The 18129-nt window shown below is 36.0% G+C and overlaps 2 protein-coding genes across 3 annotated transcripts in view; both read right to left on the bottom strand.

Annotated features, from left to right (window-relative positions):
• Positions 1-18129, bottom strand: part of LOC128259674 (rab11 family-interacting protein 4B) — a 47524-nt gene that overhangs the window by 13147 nt on the left and 16248 nt on the right. Inside the window, 2 exon segments of the mRNA XM_052992203.1 lie at positions 9384-9498; positions 10164-10202. Coding sequence (XP_052848163.1) covers positions 9384-9498; positions 10164-10202 — 154 coding nt within the window.
• LOC128259689 (peptidyl-prolyl cis-trans isomerase) lies at positions 3033-3876 on the bottom strand. 2 transcript variants are annotated; one of them, XM_052992224.1, is made up of 2 exons: positions 3720-3876; positions 3033-3627 (listed from the first exon to the last, which is right to left on the bottom strand). In XM_052992224.1, exon 2 carries the CDS (start codon positions 3625-3627, stop codon positions 3133-3135), a length of 495 nt encoding a protein of 164 aa, XP_052848184.1. In that variant the 5' UTR covers positions 3720-3876; the 3' UTR covers positions 3033-3132. The 2 variants fall into 2 exon arrangements, with proteins under 2 accessions (XP_052848184.1, XP_052848185.1); XM_052992225.1 differs by having other exon boundaries at positions 3033-3665; positions 3720-3847.

Here is an 18129-nt window from a genome sequence, read left to right as displayed (position 1 = left end):
CAATAAACTGAGGCAATCGGAGAATGAGAGAAAAAAGAGAGACTGGGAGAGCGAAAACGGGGAGGCGCAATCTTTATAAATAGGAAAAATAATAATCAACAAACAAGAGCAATGACAAGAGCGATCCCCCCAAGGAAAAGTTTTTCGCCATATGCATGTCCGAGGGTGATTCTCTCATCGAGTCTGTCTGTCTCTTTTTTTACCATATGGCATTTGAGTCAGAGACAGCGCATAATTATGTGGAATTTTTATATGGTCACCCCAAACCCCCAAAAAATCCCTCCGCAGTTTGTATGTTTTACTCATTACTAAACAAAAGCGCAAGTGAATAAGCGTGGACACGAACCGAGAAGCAAAAGTAACGGGACGCATGCGGGATGGATGGAGTGGCATTCCCCATCTCATCCCATATCTTGTGCACCCCTTTTTTCGTTGATGTCATCGCGGTTCTTTTCCGTTTTTTTTTTTTTATTTGTTGCCTTAGACCTTTTGCTTATTGGTTTTAATGTTATTTTTCAGTTCCGGTTCGTTGTCTTCTTCTTTTTCTGCCTCGAGCACTGTGCCGTTAGATTCATATGCCTACTAATTGACGTGCCATCGCTAATGAAAGAACATTTTCCTACCGAACTTAACGGTACGGAAAATGCCAAGTAAAAGAAACTAAGAGGCAGGAAAACTATACGAGCTTTGTATTTTGAATGAACTTGAAAGTGCTATGCTTTATTTAAGATAGAAGCTGTTGATATTTTGTTTTATTTAATTCCCCTTTTTAAGGGGACTTCATGAAACAAGGAGGAAATGAAAGTTGTGATTGAAAATTCCTGAAATTTGATTAACATAATAATTAATCAGGATTTTTTTGTAATCTTTTTTGTAAAAAGTCGTAAAATAACAATAATAAAAATAATTATTTCAATTCATTTAACTTTTATATTCAAACTTCATTCTTTATTTCACATACTTATATTTATTTTAAAGCCTTTTCTGTTCAATGCACAGAGATCATTGACATGAAAAAATATTTAAGTTGTTCAACACCCATTTAAAGTTTAAGGACACAAAAAAGTTAATTATTACTATTTATCACACTTAATTAGTTAATTCGAACACAATAACTTTGTACTGTCTACTCTATGCACATATTATTTTTAGTTATATTATCTTCCTTTGTTTTATCTCATTAATTAACGTCATGGTTTTATCAATTTATAATGTTCCATATCATACACTTTCTCTGTACTGCTTTTTATTTATTTTATTTTTTATTTTCTTAAATTTGTATCATTAATTTCATCATTTATCAATTTTATGCCACACTTGATTTTCATTTTTTATTTTTCGATAAAACACTTGGTAGACTTATTCAACCGCACTTTTCAATTTCAATTTAAGACCAATCAACCAATATATTTGCCAGAGGGTATGAAAATTGGAAATATGAGGAGAAAAGGGGGTTTTATTTTGATTAGGGTTTCTCACAACAGACCGTGTAATTAACGTGTTTTTATTTCATTTTTTTTTATTAAATAAGCGTTTAATGAGCCTAAGGCACCTGACACAACTGATAAACGATTCCGATCGATAAGGTGGCAACAAAAAAAAACATGTACAAAACACACAAACTGAGGTAATTTTCAGTTGAATTTCTTGAATTGTAAACCTTTTTTTTGGCTATTTTGCTTTAGGAGAGCAGCAGCAGCTGCATTTTCCTTTTCATTTTCCTCGGCAGTTGCATTGCCCAACAACAAAACACCCGCGCGAGAGAGAGGGCGTCTGGGAGAGCGCGACCGTTGCTCCGCTTTTCTAGTGTTGTGAACGCGGCCAAAGTTAAATGCAATCTGAGAGAGGAAAGCACTGAACAGCCAGCGCCAAGCGGCGGCTCCTCCACTGCCGGCGTCGGCATTGACGTCGACGGCGAAGTTGGCAGCGACCGCGACTTGTTTTGGGTGCCCGAAAAAAAGAAAAGATAAACAAAAAAACAGAGCCCCAAAGCAAAAACAAAATAAACGCAATAGCAAAATTCCACTAATGCGACTTAGTAGTGCTGGAAATTCGTTTGCATGCACTCGAAAAATAATATCAATTTGTTTAAAAATGTCAGAAACTATTTGCCAATGTTCAAACTTCGTATGTTTCTAAATTTGTATTTCTAAAATATTTATTTTAATGTAAATTTATTTTTTTTGAAAATAGATACGTTTTTTGTTGCGAAAACGTGACAGAACATATCTTTTCTGAACACTACAAAACATATATTTATTAAAATATATATATATATATATTTTCTTTACTTGTCTTAATATTTAAAGCTTTAATAACTTTTTAAACAAAAATTGTTGAAATTCGAATTTCGTACACTCACAACAGCGCTTCAAAAGTTTTTAACCTTTCTCTGTTTTTGGCAAACAAAATAAATATATATATGTATTTCAGATAAATTTAATTTATATTTTATTGCTTTTTCTCGCATATAAATTTGTTAAAACAAAATGTTTCTTTCGTAGTTTTAATATTTAAAAGTTGGTTCATTGAGCAAATAAACAACAAAGAAAATGTTCTTGAGATGTCGAACGTGACATAACATTTTGGGATTAAAAGTTTTCGAAATAATATTTTACATTTTTATTTAGATAGTAGAAATGTACGTTGAACAAATGAATTTTTGTGAAGTGTATTTGACTTTAGGGGTACGCAATTTTGGGGTGGTTTTTCTTTTGAGTGTATGCGACTTAATAGACATTTGCAAAGTGCATTTGGGTAAAGTGGATAGAAAGGCACAAGGGAAAGGTAATGGGAGACGGCAAAAGAGTTGAGTGGAAAGAATCAAAAGCGACATATGCGAGCATCACTTGAAATAAATTGAGTCAATTAAAAGTAATGGAAAAGAAAATCAAAGGAAAACTGAGTCAGGGAAGCTCTTTTTCGTTGAGAATGATTCAAAGAATTCGTCTGTAAAATGAGTAATTCCAGCTAAATTCTTTAAAATCGTTTTCGTTCCTATAAACTTTATACGCATTAATAAAAAGTCTGAATAGGTTTTCGATATATCTATTTCATGCTACCATTTTTTTTTTTCTGGTCATTATTAACATTAACTTGAACTTCGCATCAGATAATTTGATGTTTCCCCTTTTAGAGGGCACCACAGTCTTCGATGATGACCTTCTTGCTGGGTTTCCCATCCCTCGACCCATACGATTCCACCTTTTTGACGACATCCATCCCCTCGACGACCTTGCCAAACACGACGTGCTTGTTGTCCAACCAGTTGGTTTCGCCAGTGCAGATAAAGAACTGCGATCCATTGGTATTGGGCCCGGCATTGGCCATCGAAAGAATCCCGGCTCCCGAGTGCTTAAGCTGGAAATTCTCGTCGGGGAACTTGTTCCCGTAGATGGAGCGTCCTCCAGTTCCGTTCTGGTTGGTGAAGTCGCCGCCCTGGCACATGAAGTTCGGGATCACCCGGTGGAAGGGAGAGCCCTTGTAGCCGTAGCCCTTCTCTCCGGTGCACAGGGCCCGGAAGTTCTCCGCCGTCTTGGGCACCACATCCGATCGCAGCTCCATCACGATCCGTCCGACCTTCTCATTTCCTGCGGCTATGTCGAAATAAACACGCGGCAGCGACATCTTCGCAAATGCCGAAAACTTACGTAAGAAGGCCAGCTCTATTTGGGTTTAAATCTATTTGACTTGTCCGAAAACAAGTATAATATATTTACCGGATAAATTGGCCGTGACAGGATGAAAGGAAAATGAATTTACAAGAGCACCTTACAGTTGAACAGTTGAAGCTGAACTGACTGATTTGATGTGCCAGCTGGGAATCTAAAATAAAGGCTGATTGAAACAAAAGTCAAAGCCTTCTTTTTTTTAAATCCCGAAACACAGTACGAAATAAAATTTATCAAAGCCTGCTTTTCAATCACTTAAAATAATTATTTGGAATAAACAGATAAAGTTCCATTGTGAAAAAGTTTTATAATAGGACCTACATAGAAAATTCCTTTCTATAGCTGAAAAACTTTGTATTACTTTATTTAGTATACCCTCAGATCTCATACACCCACATTATTCTTCTTTATTCTTGGCACTACGTAATATTGCAATCTTTATTTACGCTGCTAATTTGTTTAACCGACTCTTTTATCAACGCCAGACCCGCAGATCGGGAAACCTTTAAAGCCAGCATTATTTACGTTTCATTCGCAGCTGTATGTTTGTATAATTAGGCAAATTATAGTCAATATTTATGTGCCGAAGCAAACAAAGTATTGCCCAGAAACTGTGAGAATTATTAAAGTTTTCGAGAAGTTGCTATTGCAATTTGAATTCATGTTTGTTTTAAATATGAGCTTATAGCACTCCTTTGAACCTATTTGTTTGTGTTTAGCTCATTTTGTGTACACATAGTCCACGGGTTAGTTAGTTGTCAAGGCAACGATTGCTTTTCGGGTAGATATACATAAGAATTGTTATAGAGGAAAACTAAGGATGGTTGTTGTACGATAAGATTGGCTAGTAGCAAAGAAAGTTACAAGTAAGCCACATTTATTTAAGCTTTTTAAGTATTTCGTAGTATTTTATATCTGGAGAAATATCTTTGTTTGAGCTACAAAATAATTTGTAATTACGCATTCAGCGGCTTCCTTATGATATTTTTTACTTTTCGATCTATTTTCTTATAACTCGAACTGTTTTAATAAACCCATAGTTAAATGCCAAAAGTTCAAGACTTTATAGAAGAAGTGCGCGAAAAAAAGCACTTCGCACGTAGGCCGTAATTGCTAAATCAACTCTCCACTGCCTCATTACTTATAATAAATGGTGGTGCGGCCAAAAAGCGAAGACAAGAAAAGATACAAGCCATAGTTGGCCAAGACAAGTGCAGCCTCAACTGAACTCGAACTCGAACCCCATTCGATTCGATTCGCTTCGTTTCGATTCGACTAGTTACCCATTAATGTAACGCCCGTTTGCCTTGGACAACCTTGTGCAAAAGTTATATACGAAAAGCCAATATGACGTAATGGAAAGCGTAGGATTTCTACTTGGCAACTGCTCCCACTGCCACGCCCCCAGAAATAGGCGCCTTCTGGCGAGTGTGTGTGTGTGTGTGTGTGTGTGTGGGAACATAAATTCACATTATGGCCAATTCTTCGGGCGATTTTGCAGCTTAGATAAAAGGCAGACAAGAAACACTTTTGTGGGTTCGTTTTAACACTTACCCAGTGGAATCGGTAAGATAAGAGTGCTTGAGGTAGTTTGGTTTTTAGCCATTGTTGTGCTTACCTGGAAGTAGAAGAAAACAAAGAACGAATTATTATTAGATTTGGCATAGCAAAAATTAGAATAATGGGTATGGAAATGAGGTGAATGTAAAGTCAACATTAGAACAACTTAAAGCCAAGCAAAGGCAAGTTTAAGAGGATATAGAAGTACAAAATTGACAAAAAATAATGAAAAACTTAAAAGTATAAGTATATAACATATATATAATATATATCAAATATTAAAATTGCCATTTATGGAAAAAAATTGACAAAAAATAATGAGAAACTTAAATAGTATAAGTACAAGTATATTAAATATATATAATATATATTAAATATAAAAATTGCATTTATGGACAAATGCTAGTCCAATAACCATATTTTTACCGGCAAAAACCCCCCGAAACTATTTATCGGCAAGCAAAAGAAAGTTTAACTAATTCCAAGCCATCATCGATCGATCCATGAACTGCAAGCCGGCAAAGCAAAACAGTTTCTACACCCACTGCCACAACAAAATACCTCTGAAAATGGGTTTTGTCCAGCAGTTCGTGCCATTCCATTCGCCACCTGCTAGGGTCGTCTTATCGATTAAACAATTTCGTTGGCACCTTTGACGCCCACCTTAAGACCGCCTCAATTCGAGGCCCGGCACAACATAAAAAGCATAAAGCCAAGCCGAATGAGATATGGAGGGAAAAGTACGAAAAACGCGAGTAAAACCATAAACGAAAATCAATTTTTAACCCAAATGTGACGTTGACCCAGAAACCATCGAAATCCCAAAGACAAAGAGACCCACACAACGCAATGAATTGAAGCATAAACGTTGCAATTATCATAATTAATGCAAATGCGCCTTAAAGTAGACCCAAAGAAAACCGAATTAAATGCTCGAAGACGTTTACGAAAACGTTTAGGCCAAATGGGTCGAAATTGTTATGATACGATGGATGATGCAAGTCCCTTCGGGGGAGGCTAATTGTTTAAAATGACAGTGAAATTAAGGGGCTTAGTCATAATTGCATTGCAACTTATGATGTTTAAAAATTTTGAAACTGTCCAAAACTATTCAAGTTTTTGGAAAATTGTAACTGTTAAGTTTGAGTTAAATCAATTTTATTCAATATATAGTTTCGTAATCCAAGGAATTGATTTTTGTCTATAAAAAATATTAAGAAGATATATTTAATTTATAGCAATAAAAAGCTTTTAGTAAACCCCATTTTATAAATTACCAAGTAGGTGTAATAAATACAGTGCTGTTCAATAGAATCAAATGGTAATTTCTTTTTCCTTCCTGCTAACATTAGCTTCATTTGTATTCGAATTTACCACATTTATGCATTCTATTAGCCAGACACCTGGTGGAAGTGTTTGTTTATGCGATGTCTTGTAGGTGGCTGTTTCCAGTCAACGCCTTCATCGACGTGGCGGAGATATATATATATATATATATATATATTGCCACTGGGATCTCCCATTCAGTTCGAGGGATTACCAAATCCTAAACATTTTGCTTGGGCAACTTCAAGTGGTGTCGTCACCGCAGATACTCCACTTGTGCATGTATTAGCCCAAAAATAAAAAAAAGCAGATTTCCTCCCCACATCTCTGGCCCACTCTGACAATTGAACAAATTGCAATTGTGGCATTGTCTCGGGCTTGGGCTTGGGCCTGCCTACAGTTATAATTGCATAAGTGCGACGATGCAAAACAGCTGCAAATAGTTCAAGACGAGTGCAGATTCCAATCAACCTCTGACAGCGCTGGGAAAACTGGGAAGACGAAGTCAAGATCTCCCCATCTTCGAGGCCTTATGCAATACTTTCGGCTCGATCCAATGCGATTCTTTTCTTCCGCACTAGATTGCCTGAAGAGTGACCTCAGCTTAATTAAGCCAGCAGAGCATTGAAATAAGGGGGGGGGGGGGGAGGGGGTGCGGAAAATGGGGTCAGTAGAAGTGAAAGAAGAATCAAATGGAAAATCGTATTTGGTGCAGTGAAAATCTTTTTGGATACGCTTAGCACTTTCCTGGGCATCTAGCCAAGGTGAGATTTGGAAAGTTTTTTTTTTTTGGGTTTTCACTGTTTACTTCGAGGAAGGGGCTAATACCTAATTAAAAAAAAAACGAGGGAGCTAATCTGTACGCTGCCAAATTTTCAATTTTTATGGGGCCATGTGGTAACAGAAATAAATTAATTTCCAAATTGTCATAACTTTGCTTTATTAAATAATTAAAGAATTCAAAAATTTGTTTATTTAAATAAATAGTTATACATTTATTATTTTTAATAAATAGTTTGTTTATCCCCACCTCAGGTGATTCGATAACCAATTGTGTTGATATTTTAATGTTTGCAGGTGACACAGCCTGGTTTTCTGTTTGTAAATAAGTAAATACATTTTGAGAATAACTAATTACTAGAAAAAAAACTCTTTCATTATTGAGCTAAAAAAATGTTATTTGCAAACATTTATAATCCGAGTTCATAAGGCAACTAAATAAGTATTTAAAATAATGCACCCAACATATGTGTCTCTCTATTTTTATTTTGAAATAAAATCTCCTGTTAAATAAACCTTAATCTTTTCTGCTCGCTGCTCATTTGGCATGCATCACAGAGTTTCACACAACAATCAACCCAAATGCGAGGCGCTTCTATGACTTGTAATGATATTTTAGCCCAACTCCGCCTCACCTGTTCCTCACCTGACCGAAAAGCCTTTACCTTTCCCTCGCCCACGAACTCCACATCCGTTTCCCGTTGGCCTGTTGCACAAAAGAACAATCGCACAGGGGCGTTTAAAAATTGATTCGTACGTGAGATTTTTCGCAAAAATCATTTCCACTTCTGTTTGTCTTTCTGTCTTGTTTTTTCCTGTACGCTTTTCCACCTTTCTTTTTACTGTCGTGGCTGGCGACTTTTACCAGGCTCGCGCTCCTTTTGTTTGCTTATATTTCGCCATTATGCAGAAAGCAATTTTACACTTGTCGCATCGCCATCACAAGTGTGTATCCCTATCAGTTGCTTTGAATTTGCCTTACTTTCATTCAGGAAATCTTGAAGCTTAAGATGGCAGGAAGAAAACTCTTTGTCTTTCCACGTTAATGATTAAAAATTGTAAAACAATTGTCGGACTACAAATTTGCATAAATATTTATCATTACATATACTTATATTTAAGTTTTGAAATTGCAAAAATTAGTCATTTAGTCTTGGTCTCTTCCTCGTATATTCCAGATGATTCCCACAAAGAAAAGCGAAAATATACCCCAGAGGCACCGATGATTTCCCGACCTCTTTGGCACTCAATCGAAAAAGCTCTTGCTTGGCCAGTGGGAAATCTAATTGGCAGTGAGTCGAGGGAGGCTGGGTGAATTTCAATGACCTTGAGGCGCCAATGCACTCCCCCACTGGCCATGGCCAATTGCGGAGAGCCAGCTGAAATGCTTTGGCTTTTTAAGTTTTATATAATGGCCGGCGGAGCACAATCGGATTGGATCCGCAGATCGCAATAGACAGCAACGGCAACCCACACAAGACCAAAGCACTGAATTTCACCTGCCAAGTAGCCACGAATTCCCAGTGAAATACCAGCGAAGGTGACTGCCACAGCGATTGAGGGAAAGAAAACACGTTTTAATTCACTGCGGCCGCAGATCCAAAGTGAAAAGTCACATATTCACTTTTCCAGGGAACATTTTTCCCAACATTTTCGAAATTTTGACTCAATGAAAATGTTTTTCAAGCTCACACACATGAAAGTTGGGAAATAGTTTTACAATTGCGAATTCGGCTCAAGTGCAGATTATGCTTCATCAACGATTTCTTTGATGAAATATCAGACGTGACAATTTTTTTTTAGCCTATTCATGCAGCGGACGATTTATTTATTTATTCCGTTATTTTTTGCCATATAATGTCAAGTCTTTGAAACCAAATTGTGCAAGACAAATGTGTAATAAGTCGAAGTCGAAACTAATTTGGATTGATGCCCAAACGATATCTCGTTATCCAAGTAAACAATCTATTATTTCATTAAGATGAAGATGAAGTAGAACATGAGTTTTATTTAACTACTGTGGCTATATTTAATGGGTGTACTTACCCTGTAATCGTAGTCATGACGATTCTCCAAGCTAATGTCGCTGTACATGTCTTCTGTTGTATCACAGTTGGAGCTACGGCCCGATGAGTTAAAGCTCGATGATCTGTAGAGTTGGCTGAAATAAATGATTTAATGAAATAATTGGAAAAATATTTAAATTGGCAAGGCAAACATTGTTTTATAAGTATTAGAGCTTTTGCATTATTATATATGTCTTAAAAGCTTGGTCAATAAATTGATTAAAATACTTAGAAAATAGTATTACTTTATTTAAAAGTTATTTTGTTGATTAATTTGAAACATAATTTTATAATTTTTGACATGGCAACCTAGTTGGGACATAAACCTATCCAGGTTCTTGTAAATTTTTGTTGACACCAACTACGCGTATTTTTACACTACTTTACACAGTTTTACGGCGCCACTTATGTATCTTACGCTATACATGGTTTCCGTATTTACTAGACGACATTGTTAGTCACGACTCAAACCGACTGAACAATGAATCTCAAACTGTAGTTCTGATAAAAAAATAAATTAAATTTGTACTATTTAAAATATCAAAAAAATATTCGTAATTTCCAAATTAAAATTTTTAAAAATCACATCGTATAATTGACTAATTTTGTAAGCATACGTTAAAAGCAATCGTTATATAATATATATGTAAAACTTTTAAATATGATTTTAAAATGGATTTTTTTGGAGTTTTAAAAATATCTGTTAAAAATATTCCTGCTCACAATATAAGCTTGAAATACAAAATGTATATTAACTCACCTGGCTAAGGCATTTGAACTAATCTGTCTGCGACCGGAGCTGAAAAATATAAATAAAACATAAATAAGCAAATGGAATATAGATTAATGGCTTCTCAAATTTCGCAAGCAAGTCACCAAACCACTAAGAATGGATAAATGAAAAATTAACCCTAAGCCTAACCCACTACACCCCATAGAAGCCCTTTAAAGAAAATGGAAGAAACTCAAGCAATTCGAAATGCAAATAAATTAGATGGCATTGAATGGCCAACAAAAAGAGGAATTACCAAAGAAGGCAACTTGTAAAACAACTTGAGGCAGACAGCCAAACAAAAATAAAAAGAAACCAAACACGTGATAATGAAAGAAACAACTACCAATAATAGCAGTCGAAAACAACAAAAATGCACAACCCACGCTAGCAGGTAAAAAAAGTCAACATTGTAAAAGCCACACTGCAGCCAAGAAATTGTAGCAGCAAAGAAACGTCAAACTCAAAATAATTGCGAAAGATGTGAGTGCAGACAGACAAAGACAGAGACGTAGACGACTAAATTTCGAGTAAAAGTGGAAAAATGGGGGAAAATGTGTGTTTGTGTAAAGTGCATAGCGAAAAAATAGGTCAAAGGTGGGAGACATTTTGCAACTACCAATGCTGAAAGCCAAATTAAGGAGAAAGGAAAAGGGAGATGCTAAGAAAATGCCGGAAAAGTGTATTTGCTTATATATTTTTGTTGAAAGGTATTTGTAGTGGAATGTTTATTATGGACTGGTTTTTAGAGCTGAGCATGTTTAGAAATTGTTATAAGCCTACTTAAAGTGTTTCAAAGATATTTATTAACTTAACTGTAATCAAAAACTTAAATAAAATTGTATTTCTTGTGTTCATTATGATAACACAACTATTAAACATGATGCGTTTTAAGTTTACAACTTATCACTCATACCAAACAATAAAACCACAGTACAAAAAAAAAAAAACAAATACTTGTCAAACTCTAACATCAGCTACATTTATTAGTGTTTTGTTTTCTTTATTGCGGTTTCTATCTGAGGTGATCTCACATGGCAAATTCATTGAAAATGTGTTGCTTTTAGTCTGGGCCATAAAAGCGTAGATATGAAAACCGCAAATAGTTTCCGTTTTGAAAAATTGAAAACTAGAAATGAGTAAAATGAGTAAAATTCGCAAGCCAGAAAAGTTTGCGAACAAAACGTTAGCTATTCCACTTTTTTCTCGCCTCTCACAGTCTCAGTTTGGCCCCAACTGAACTCATTAGCCCACTTTTGAGTGTAGTTGAGCTAAAAACATGAAACATTCGTGAAAATCTATGTATCTCATCTGGGTTTATGGCACTCCGTGAACGCAACTTTATTTTATGTTTTAATTTACTTTATGCAAAAACACCATACAAATTAGAGTTGCGTGCTCGTAAAAAATGCAAAAAAAAAATGTAAAAACAAGCCAGCAAATTATTGCAAATTGACCAAAGCCGAAAAGTGTTGAGGGGACCTGCTGCAAATATTGCGCAATTTTTGCAGCCAAAAAGCAGAAGCAGAAAATGCAAAAAAAAAAGCATTTGTGGTTAGCTGGGGAGCTGCTTTTATGAGTCAGTGGTCGGCTGAAGTTGACATTAAGTTGCAATTTCAAATCCGTCTGACTATCACATCCAGTTTTTTCTGCATCCTAAGTTCTGCTGTCAAGACATGTGATATATTGAATTGCAAGCTGCGGTAAAATAGTAAAATAACTTTTTTATAGTTAAATTAACATTGGTCTATTGTATATTGGTACGAATTTTATCTGAGTACAAAATACAAATGGTTTCAATTTGTGATTAACAGGCAATATCAGATTAAGTTAAGCAAACAAAATTGCTTGAAACGGAAGAAAAAAATGTATGCAACTATAAGCGACTTTTTTTGTTCATTTTTTTGGTTTGCTCACATTAAACTCAACAATAAATCAACATAAAACAAAACAGCAAAAGAAAATAACGTATCAAAAAATGACAGTTAATTGTACACACAAAAAAACGATCAAGGTAATGGCATGTAATCTCTATAGCAACCAACAAAAAAAACTGTTTAAATATGATTAAGGTCGTTGGCAGCATTCGGAGGAGTGGCGAAAGGGTAGGGGTTTATAGGGGAGTGGAGTCTGAATTGCTGGATCAGTTTCTAGCATGTGGGTAACCTTGAGTTTCGGCGAGGGAGTGCTTGAAAATTTGAATGAAATTCGAGACACTGACCGGAAATCAAGCAGCGGTTTTCCATTATTTTTAGATTTTTTCATGTACTGCAACTTTTTGGGGGATTTTAAATTTCTACTCACAATCCCACAATAAATATGTAAAGATATTGAGAAAAAGTTAAACAAATTCTGTCGAAGTATTTTACCAAAACACCTGTTGAATAACAAATTATACCCCTAAGTTTTACCTTTTTTTTTACCACTCATTGCAAGCTCATTCCCCTACCTCCCATCTCCCATCTCCCACCCCCGCCAATTTATTCTATTCCCTCTCGCAATGCGTTCCGCTTCGTTACCCTGAAAAGGGTGGTATTGGGAGGGGCACGAAAATCCGAAAAACAGAGAGGGAGCTTTCAAAGGTATTTCAATTGTTATTTAGAATGAACTGCAGTCATAGCCGAAATTATACATTTTTATGTAATTTTCCATGGGTATTTGTTGGCCTATGAAGTTTGCATAATCAAAAATGGAAATGAATGAGAACAAGGCTAGCGTAAAAGAAAGCTTTGCTATTCTGCTAAAAGGTTAATGGTTTAATATGAACAATAGCTAAGATTAATTTAGATAAATATCAGATTAAGGGCAATAAAAAAATAAATATCTAAATTTAAATAGGTAGACAAAATAATAATTTTGGGTTTTTATATTCCACATTAAACATTATTGTGAGTACTTTAAGTTCGCAGACTTTGTGTTTTTCTAGATGGCTTTATGGATGATCACCTCTTACAGTGATGAGAAAATAACATCAGTTAAGCGAACTTAACTACCCTTGCTACGTCACTTGCACCTCTTAGCACAAAAGTGTTAATTGAATGCAGGGGAGAGTGCCCGTCTTCTCTGCAAACTAAAGTCACCTGACAAAGGGACCCGTCTCATAACGAGTTAAATGTTTGCACTGAAGAGGCAACCTGTTTGCCGCACTTGTTATGAGGCTCAGCTCAAATTGAAGTAAAAGTCAAAGGCAAGAGTGACGGAAAACTTTAATGATGCCCGGACCCGGTCTGAGGGTCTTCATAAATTAAATAATCAACTAAGTAAAGGTGGCAAAAGTTTCTTGAACTTTACTGCCTAAAATTCAAAACAAAAACAGAGGCAGACAATGGGTACCAGCCAAGTTTACGCTGCTTAATGTTTGTGTTTTATTGCTATTATCTCCCCGAGTTTCTTTTATATTCGGTATTTCTCTTTGTTTTGCCTGTCTTTCTTTAGTGCAATTTATGTCTCATATTTGCCGCGCCAATCCCCACAGCGCGTCAATCAATCACGATCGGATTATGCAAAAATAAAGGAGGGAAAAGGCAAACAAAGCTTGGTAAAAATAAGTTAGACAAACACCTGTCCCCGTCAGGTGAGATTGACCCACATAGACATTAATTCGCTGCCTCACCGGCGGAAGCTTTTTTGGCTGCCCAAATCGAGTTTTCTATTGCAGAAATTGTTGTTCACAGCGAAACGCCTCAATGCGCACAGTGGTTAGTGTTACTATTTCAGCGGTGTTGCCAAAGGGTGAAGTACACCTTGCCCACTCACCTGGCCACGCCCCCTTCCCCCTTTTGAGGTGCCTCGACTTGAAAACCACTCACTAAGCGCCTGGGAATTGAAACTATTAAAGCAGCTATTTTTTAAGGGGTTAGACTGGTTTTCTTGTTTCTTTTAAGATTTTTGTGGATAATTTAATTATGGAAAAAAGAGTCAATGGATTCATAAAAATTCCAGAAAGCCGGAGAAAGGGTTGGAATACAAAAATTACACGAGATAAGACAGTAATTTAATACCTTAATTTAATTAAATGATTTTGACACTGTGAATGAAATAACTAAAATGACAATGAAAAATCTATTATAATTTACACTGGAATTCCTTTATATATTAAATTCTTTAGCACTTCAGACATTTTGTTCAGCTTACGAAAAACTTTTACTTCAACAAACATTTCGATGTGCTTCAATTCGTTTCTCCAGAAATGGTAACAAAATTACTAGGGGTCAAGAAATGTCGCGATTGTTGCGATTTCCAAAGAAACAATGCCCTGAGTCACAGTTGATATAAAGAAATGTTCGTCTTTTGTTGCCGGACAAGTGAAAGTATTTATGGACATGTGGGCGGCGACTTCTCCAACTGGCTACAATGGGCGTGTCTTGTGAGCTTTCTTGAGAATTAGATATGAATATAACAAACAACATGAATACGACTAAGTGCAACAACAACAACAAGTTTGTGAAGGGTTTTTGGGTGAGGATTTAATACGCACATGTCTCTCAAATGACTGCAACGACGGTCATAAGGAAAATACTCAAAATATTCATCATCCATTTAGGTGAGTTCAGTTTTCTTTTAGTTAGGTATTTATATGGAGTTTATCTTTTATCGTTTGGTTAGCTCATTTGGCTATAAGGTTTAGGTGCCATTGGCCGCATTGCGCACGTCATTGACTTTAATTTGTTGACTGCAACCGATAAGATCTGTTTCTTTGGCTTTTTGATAAGATTAAAGACTTGAACGAGTTAAACAATAATGCTTTGTTTATTTAGTCATTAAAATATTTTAAAGCATTTAACAGGAGACGTTATAGTTCATTTAACACTGTGATAGCATCGTTGTTAATAAATAAATTTGAACCTCCGTGGAGTTTTGTCATTGAAATTTGATAAATTAAATTGGGCATATTAACTTAGTTTCTTATAGAATTTGATTTTAGTAAAATGGTTTTTGGATGATCACTTTAAGCGCATTTATAACAAAAATATTTATGAAATTTGTTCTGATTTGAGTTTTTAGTTCTTTGGCACTTGTCTATTTGTTGTATTTAAACGAAGTCATTACGATCTTTGAAAATAAATATTTAAGTACTTTAATGATAGCTCTCTCTTTAAACTAAAATTATTATCAGTATAATTAACGAAGTGTCCATATAACATTAATGTCTTTTTAGATGTGTATTTTTGTGGATTTTTGCACACCCAATAACTTCGCTTTTTATTTGGTTTATGAGCCGCTCAACAAATTGGAAGCTTGTTGTTGCCACAGAAAAGGAAATTTCGTTCGAGAAAACGCACTCGCACTCATCATCGGCAAATTAGACACACTTTCGCAATTGACGGGTCCGCCAGCCACACTTCACTTTTCATTACAAATCTCCTCAAGCCGAACATCCAAGTCAAGCCACAACTGCAGACGATGAGCGGATGGTATATGGCTTATATTTCACCAACACGCGGCTGGAAATCGCTCTGATAACGTCGTTAAACGCTCTCCGCCAGCGAAATCGAAATAAAAATCGAAAATCGCAAATCGAAAAGAAAATCGTTGGAAAACTGCACTGCCGACTGCGCTGACTATCTAGCAATGAAATTGTGGTGCCCCGGGCAGGCAACATTTATACGGCTGCTCTTCGCGGTAATTAGGGCTATAAAACTGATTCGATTTTGATTGATGGATCTCTACAATGCGAGCAGAAAAGGGAGATTAGGCCGAGTTGAAGATGCGGTGAGTGTGGCAATGGATCGACTGTACTTCGGCTCAGACCAGCTCCAAAAGTCGATTACTCATTCAACTCCTAACGCAATCAAGAGCCTCAGTTAATTGGCGGTGTCGTTACTGGTTGTGAAAGGTGTTGTAACCAAGGTGTAATGTAGAAAGAATTGATTGGTAAATGCGTTTTCACAAAACCTTGTTGAAATCTAAGTAGAAGCTTTCAAAACACTTGCTACGTTGATAGACATATTTTGGGTTATTATGTAAATCTCCCATAAACAGCTCAATGATTAAATTTTGAATTCAAAACTTAAGCCCACTATCTTAAAATTTTGCATGCAAATGTCTGTTTTGAAAAATTATTTACCAGATTTTGTTTATCATTATACCAAAAAAGTGTGTCAAACTATTTTGACTTTAGAAATAGCATTTTTATATAGCTTGAAATATTTTATTTAGATCTTAATATATTGATCAGTTATTTTAATATTTTAGTTTATACAAAAAAAATATTTTAAAATTTTAAAATGTATTTTTATAGAGCAGTAACTGAGTGGTGCCAGCACTAACCTATTCACCTTTTGTTATTCACTTTTGATCCACCTATTTTTACCTGGCTGTGTATTAATGGGGCTTTAGTTTGGACGAGTGCTTGGGGAAAAGTGCAGCACAAAAGGGCGTGGGCCCCGTGGAAACCCAAGGAAAAGTCACGTGCAAAAGACGAGACACACATGTCGAAGATGGAGAAGAGGATAACGCACGAGAAGAGGGCGAAGCAGGCGATTTTGCATGGGAATGTGCAGTATATGGCCGAAGACTGCGCTTGTTATTGTGGCTATTATGATGGTAGTTGAACGCCATTAAGGCGTGACGCCGCGAATTACCAAAGTGTAAACTACAGCACAAAGCTATGGACGAAATCTCATAAAACCGCGCTGCTCAAATTAAAAACGTTTTCTATTCCGTGGAAAGCGAAATTTATAGCCAAAAACAAAACCGCAAGAAAAATCACAATTAAATCTATTTGCACAAATGTTTCACATACGACGCGTTGTCTGGGGCCCCCAAAATATATAAAAACAAAAGCCCAAAAGCAGCCACACACAGACACTTTCACATACTTTTGTTTTCTCAATGGATGCGGCGGAATTTTGTATGTTGTTTTTATGGGTTTGTACCGGAACACAAGTCACAGACTCTCGGGCGATTAATAAATAATCAAATCGGGCCAAAACAACGACAGAAATTCGTCCGTACGCGGTTACAGCCAAGTTCGAACTAAAACCAAAAACCAGCCGCATTCCAACTCTTTAGCCGCCTGCCAATCCAAAGGCGGCCAACAAACAGGTTCGAAGCCGGAGAGCCAACCAGCCAAACAATAAACAAAGCGAAAAAGCAGGCCAAAAGAGCACAAGTGTGTGTGGGAGAGAAACTAACATGGCCCAGACCATTTTCAGTCTCTGTTGCCGTTCAAACGGTTGCCAGACAGCTGGAAAAAGTTGGACGGCCAGAAAAGTGCTAGCAGTTAACATAAAAATGCTAGACGGCTTATACACAAGCAAAAACACAAATAATAATTTTATTATTAATGGCGTTTGAAAGCTCTTAGAAGCATATTCCACTTGCAACTAGAGGCTTTATCTTTTGACCCTTAAAATGTGTTTTAAACGGCTATATCAACTAGAGTTTACAGATACATTTTTTCACCTTGCAGAGGGTATTATAATTTCAGTCAGAATTTTGCAGTACAGTGTAAGATACATCTCCGACCCTGTAAAGTATATATATTCTCGATCAGCATCACTAGGAGAGTCGATCTAGCCATGTCCGTCTATCCGTCTGTCTGTCCGTACATCCGTTTCTGAGCAAACTATTCTGTCAGTTTTAAAGTTATCTACATGAAAATTTCCCAAAAGTGGTCTTCCTATTTCAGGCAGTACATAAGTCGGAACGAGACGGATCGGACAACTATAGTATATAGCTCCAATAGAACAATCGAAAAAATAAATGAAAAAAAATCATAGCCTTGCTGTTTTAAACTTTTTTTAAGTTCTTCAAAATATATTAATATATCGTATTGCTCCCATGGGAACAATAAAAATACTCCAAGAAATAAATTAAAAAAAAAAAAAAACTTCCGTATTTAAAAAATTTTTTTTTCAAAAACTCTTGCAAATAGTAATATTTTGATAGTTCAGATTTACGATTTTAATTTAATTCAAATATGCAACCGATATCATATAGCTGCCATTGG

The sequence above is a fragment of the Drosophila gunungcola genome (genome assembly GCF_025200985.1).
Source record: "Drosophila gunungcola strain Sukarami chromosome 3L unlocalized genomic scaffold, Dgunungcola_SK_2 000009F, whole genome shotgun sequence".
Taxonomy (NCBI): Eukaryota; Metazoa; Arthropoda; class Insecta; order Diptera; family Drosophilidae; genus Drosophila; species Drosophila gunungcola.
The sequence above is the reverse complement of the archived record's forward strand: the minus strand, read 5'-3'. Positions and strand labels throughout refer to the sequence as shown.